Source organism: Arachis ipaensis, chromosome B06 (assembly GCF_000816755.2).
Source record: "Arachis ipaensis cultivar K30076 chromosome B06, Araip1.1, whole genome shotgun sequence".
Lineage (NCBI taxonomy): Eukaryota > Viridiplantae > Streptophyta > Magnoliopsida > Fabales > Fabaceae > Arachis > Arachis ipaensis.
Genome location: NC_029790.2, coordinates 7380482 through 7386496, shown reverse-complemented (window position 1 = coordinate 7386496; position 6015 = coordinate 7380482). Strand labels below are relative to the sequence as shown.

Sequence of the window (6015 nt, the reverse complement as noted above, 5' to 3'; positions counted from 1 at the left end):
GAAAAAAGAAAAAAAAGGAAAAAATGGAGCTGGAAAAAAGCCTACACCAGACCGTACAGTCCTAGAGAGAGAGAAAGAGAAAGCACACGAAACACACGCTCCGTTACAGTCTTAGAGAGAAACAAAACCCATCTCTGTCCATCTCAGTCTCTCTCTCTTTCTTTTTCGGATTCGCGACGCAAACCCCAGCGGCTAAGAGAGCGGACGTATCCGATCTTCTTCCTTCCCTCTTCCTTCCAGAACATTCTAGAACCCTCCACGATCCCCGTTCTCTGTAAAGCACACAGCAATAACACACGTCCCTATCTCTCTCAGACTCTCACTTGTTACACTCTAAACTTGTACATAAGCTTCTCCCTAAAAAACAAAAAGCAGAAAGAAACAAAACCTGGCTTCCATGGAGCTTTACGGTCGCAACCCGGGGAGGAACGGGTCGAACCCGGGGAATCAGCCCGAATGGCGCTCGCCGGGCCCCGATACTGGCCTCGAAGGTTTTCCCCTTTTCAACTCTTGGTTTCGCTTCGGGTCGAATTTTTACTCCTTTTTGTCGGTTTTGTTAGGGTTTTGTTAATGTGGGAGTTAGGGTTTGGGGGATATGGCTGATTTTGTGGTTTGGATGCAGAATCAATGTGGCAGTTGACTCTGGCTAGCAGCGAATCGTACCCGGAGCGACCCAGTGCTCCGAATTGCGTGTATTACATGCGAACTGGGTACTGCGGATATGGTGCAAGGTGCCGTTACAATCACCCTCGTGACCGTGCTGCGGTAACATCTTCATTGTGAATCTAAATGATGTCTGCATTAGGTTGGATTGAAGTGTCGCACTCCTATCTGCATTAGTTCTGTGGTTCTCCATAGTGCTTTCTTTTTCTTTTTAAGTTATAGCTGAGTTTGGGACTTAGGATTGTGTGCTAAAGGGTTAATGTGCTGTTATTAACTTAACATTGTGATTCTATTTTCTTTTGTGGTAGGTTCCCTTTTTTTTTAATGAACTATTTTTCTCCTTTTTGTAATTTTAAATGTTAGTTGTGATTTTTAGAGTAGGAATGATGTTTGGATTTGGAATTATTCAATGCGGACTGAATGCAGTTCAGGTGGAGCAAATTTGTTTCCTGTTGCATAAGTACCACAAGATCAATCTAGATAACTAATATTTAATTTCGTCTAATCTTAGTAAGAATCATATGGTTGCACAAGTGTATAAATATGTATTAAATCAGTTACTGCTCAGGTTGCTGCGGCTGTAAGAGCAACAGGGGAGTACCCGGAAAGAGCAGGGGAACCTCCATGTCAGGTATATATATTTTTTTTCATTTTACTTGCAATGTGAATCATGAAGACCTGAACTTTCTTGTTTTTACATTTCTGTTGTCCCAGCCTCTGATGGGATCCTTACATTATTATCTTTGTAATAATCATCCGCTTGTTATGTTGATTATGTGTCTCTTCTGGTGAGCAGTATTATCTAAAAACTGGAACATGTAAATTTGGTGCATCCTGTAAATTTCACCATCCAAAACATGGAGGTGGATCTTTGAGCCAAGCACCGCTAAATATTTATGGATACCCATTACGGCCGGTTTGAGTCTTATCCCTTTTCTTTTCTTTCATTTAACTGATAGCAAATTATGCAATGGCTAAACCATACCTGTCACTTTTATTTCCACAATAGGGTGAGAAAGAATGCTCCTATTATTTGAAAACGGGGCAGTGCAAATTTGGTGTGACTTGTAAATTCCATCATCCTGCTGCTGGCACATCATTGCCGGCTTCTGCACCTCAATTTTATCAACAGGTGCAATCTCCTACGGTTCCTCTGCCTGACCAATACGGGGGAGCATCCACAAGCTTGAGAGTGGCTAGGCCTCCTATGTTGGCTGGTTCGTACGTTCAAGGGGCTTATGGTCCTGTACTTCTTTCTCCAGGAGTTGTTCCATTTCCTGGATGGAGTCCTTATTCGGTGAGATAAAAATACTCTGTGTTAGAAAGTTATTTATTTTGACTTTTCTTGAGTAGTTACTTAATGGTGGTGCCATTAAATTGGAGCAGGCACCTGTTAGTCCTGTGTTATCTCCTGGTGCTCAACCTGCTGTTGGGGCTACTTCTCTATATGGAGTGACCCAATTGTCTTCATCAACATCAGCTTTTGCTAGGCCATATACTCCACTGCCCTCTTCTATTGGCCCCTCAGGCAGTGGTCAGAAGGAGGAAGTTTTTCCTGAACGTCCTGGCCAACCTGAATGCCAATACTATCTTAAAACAGGGGACTGTAAATTTGGATCGGCTTGTCGATATGATCATCCACGGGATAGGGGTGTGACACGACCACTCCTCAGCCCCATTGGTCTTCCTCTTCGTCCGGTAAGTACAGTTACTCATTTGATTTGACTATTTTGTTTAATTTATCGCCTCAAATTTGTCCATCTCATGTTATATGGTAATAATGTATTTTCAAGTTATAGCTTATGATGTTCTATTTGTTTTTTTTATTTAAATTTAAAATTAGTTGTTCATATCTTAGCTACCTTTTTTTTTGGCACCTGTGGCAATTTCACAGTTGTAGGCCTCAATGACTTATTTGCTTAATCTACTCTTTTGCCTGGAATGAACTGAAGACTTGGAGCCAAGTGTTTTCTGAGTCATCTGATTAGATATAAATTCTGTAGATCTTGGCTCAATTATATTGCATTAAACATGCGGATTTGTACTTATTGTGGTTCTCTGATGTTTTGCTTCCTTCAACATTTGTTGATTTTTCTTCAGGATATTTCGCGACATAATTGAATCTATGTATTGTACGCTGATCATGAAATTTAAGGGATTTATTTCTTCTCCTTTTTGAACTATAGTTTCCCATATAAGAGGGTGAAACATGCATATGGCTTGGAGAACTTTATGAAGTATTTACTTTTTATTTTTACTTGGGGCATGTATCTTGGCAGTTTGTTTGAGACAAATAAAATACATGCCTGGGGCAAAGCTACATTGACATCTAGTGTCTGTATGCAAAACGCATGACCCCCTATATTTTTAGCTATTCGATAAAGCGAAGATGTTAATTAAAGATGTGTGTTTTCCTTCTCTCGCTATATCAGCTGATATTGTCATGTTAAAAAACCACTTCTCTGATTCTGGACAGCATTGACGTATGCTGAATTCCTGTTTTGACCATTTACTTGTGTCAGACCACAGTTTTTTGTTGTGTTATGCATATCTGCGCAATGAACCCATGTTTGCAAATGACTTTTTGAAACATCTTTATGTACTTGTATGTCGAGCTGATAAATATTCCAACTTAGGCTATGACACCGGGACTTATTGATTATTCTGAGAAGAAACTTATATTAATAGGATTCGGAATAAGAAGTCTCTGAGGGTATCGAGTACCCATGTGTGGCATTTAAGTCATAACCCTGATGTCAGTTGCACAAGGTCAAACTTGATAGTGATAGGAATCAAAAGTAACTGTCATAGTGCTATCAATGATGAATAAAGAAGATGCTATCATTTTTGTAATTCCCTGCTTATATTGGCTTCTCAAGATATCTTTTTAGCTGTAGTATTACTGGTGTTCAGGGATAGGAATCTGATTGAATGAGTTAATATAATTCTGCTATTTTTGGTTTTCTGATAACTATATAGGTAGGTATCATCTTTTGATGTAGGACTTCTTTTTGTTCATTTATTCCTTTGTTTTAATTTTTGATTGTTGACATAAGTGAATCCTTTGTTGATTACTGTATTAGACAGTATTAGTATGACGAGTTCTTTAGAGGACATGCTGTTTTTGCTTCATACTTGTTTCCTTTCTCATTATAACCATAAACCATTCAAATCAATAATACTCTCTCTCTCTCTCTCTCTCAAAAGAAGGTTACTTAATAGTTCTTATTGATACCTCTTAAGTGCATTGGATTTGTTCTCACTTAGGTAGTCTTACATAGTTTGAGATTACTAGTAAAAAGCATATCTAATTCTGCCTGTTCCTTTTAATCCTGTTGCAGATGTTTTAATAATTTGAGTTACTTGTTTCTGCATGATAATGCAGTGCAGCATTATAATTGATGCCCTTTCGTTGGAAGTTTTTCTTAATCAATTCCTTTTCTAGAAAACAGGGGGTTCAACCTTGTGCATTTTATTTGCAAAACGGGCATTGCAAGTTTGGCTCCACATGCAAATTTGACCATCCTTTCGGGCCTGTGAGATATAGTCCATCAACATCTTCCCTGACTGATGCACCAGTAACTCCATACCCCGTTGGGTCTTTGCTGTCTACCCTGGCTCCTTCCTTAACATCCTCAGAGCTTCGGCCTGAATTGATGTCGGGGTCCAAAATGGAATCCTCCTTTTCAACCAGAATGCCTTCTTCTGGAAATAGTCCCACTACCTCTGTCAGTTTAATCTTTTCACAAGGTGGAACTGTCTCACTATCTGATGTGCAACTCTCAACTCAGAGTTCTGCCCCTCTAAGCACTAGCCGAAGCACCAGATAGGAAAACGATGAAATACGTTTAGCAGGCTAATTAATTATACCAATGGAAGAAAAAGGTTTTTCCTCATTAGCATTGAATGTTGTTTCATTAGCCTCTATTGCTTCTGTCTATAGTCTCATTGAATATCTAGTTCAAACTACTCCAAGTTCCTTCCAGTGTTTATAATTCACCAGCGTAGGCCATTCGAATTATGTTCATATATTATCTAATTATAATATTATTATGTGGAATAAGCTTCAATAGAAAACTTGATATGGTGTTTTCTTTAATGGTCTCATGGGATAATGGTTTTGGTATGTGTACATTTTACTGAGGCATTCCAGATACTACCCTACACTGCTGCAAAATGGCGGTTCCAGTTACCTTCCTCGCTCGAGAAGGGAGAGCGACTGTTGCTTTTAGTATTTTTCTGGGAACACAGGGTAACCCTATGGCTATGGGGGCCTTTAAAATTAGTGAAGGGTATTTAATATTTATTCTTAGACCAGTAAATGTGTTGTAATTCTAATTTGTTAATTAATTTGAAGGTGTTGATTTTAGTTCTTTCTCCCTTTTTCCCCTTATGAAATTTTTAAAAATTTATATATATTTAGATGCTTTTATTAACTATATAAATTAAATATTTTTTGGGTTGGGTTAGTTAGGGTTAAGAGATTGTAATACCCACACAACCCAACCCACTAATTAAATGAATGGGTTGCGTTGGAAAATCTTCAATCCATTCAACTCGGTCCACGGACAACCGTAGTCGAAACTAATATTTTAAAGCGAAATCAATATTTTGTAGCTCATGATTAGATAAAATGACACTTTCTAATTAGATATGTTAATTTTCACTTGTCTTTTAAGTTCCAACGGAATTCCAACCCCCCTCCCTCTTTTTTCTATTAGTAATTAGTTGATTGTTCTTTTAAAAAAGAAGTATACCAATAAATGAGGAATCAAACAGAAAGTACCTGTTGTAAATATTTAATCCTGTCTTACCATTTGACTCTAAATAAAGCTGCTCTTAGTTCATAGATAATAAGTTGAAGATTTACAATGTTACTGTAAAGTTTGTAACATAAATAGGAGTTAGGACCACCTGCCAGGTGTTCATATATATAATCATATTTCTTGGATGGAATGGCAATTGTTGGCTGTAAAGCCTGAAATGTTGATAAATAAATTGGTGACACACTCTAGAGCATAGAGTAAAAAATTTAACTAGCGCAACATAATATGCGACGAATCATTTTTACATACCTAAATTTTTCTTTTCCGCACCAATATTTATGTATTTATCAGGTTTTGACTATTGATGTGATATTCATCTAAATTCTTATTAAACGCTATAACTTAATTGAGTTGGATGTACATAAATATTCAATTTTTACGTGTTCAAATATTAAGAATTCCAAGTCCACAACCATAGAAAATAGAAAGAGTTCAATTAATAAGTTGGTTTTTTCCAATCAATATCAGTTAATTTTTTATCATATATTTTAAATTTTAAATTCTCCAAAAAATAAAAATTATTACA

General features: G+C 37.3%; 1 protein-coding gene across 5 annotated transcripts; it reads left to right on the top strand.

The window, feature by feature from the left end:
• Positions 7 to 5040, top strand: LOC107645605 (zinc finger CCCH domain-containing protein 32). 5 transcript variants are annotated; one of them, XM_016349672.2, is made up of 7 exons: positions 7 to 491; positions 623 to 765; positions 1232 to 1294; positions 1460 to 1579; positions 1673 to 1960; positions 2050 to 2361; positions 4116 to 5040. In XM_016349672.2, the coding sequence occupies exons 1-7, from the start codon at positions 398 to 400 to the stop codon at positions 4491 to 4493; spliced, it is 1398 nt and encodes a 465-aa protein (XP_016205158.1). In that variant the 5' UTR covers positions 7 to 397; the 3' UTR covers positions 4494 to 5040. The 5 variants fall into 5 exon arrangements, with proteins under 5 accessions (XP_016205158.1, XP_016205159.1, XP_020959513.1 ...); XM_016349673.2 differs by having other exon boundaries at positions 4109 to 5040; XM_021103854.1 differs by lacking the exon at positions 4116 to 5040 and adding an exon at positions 4005 to 4104.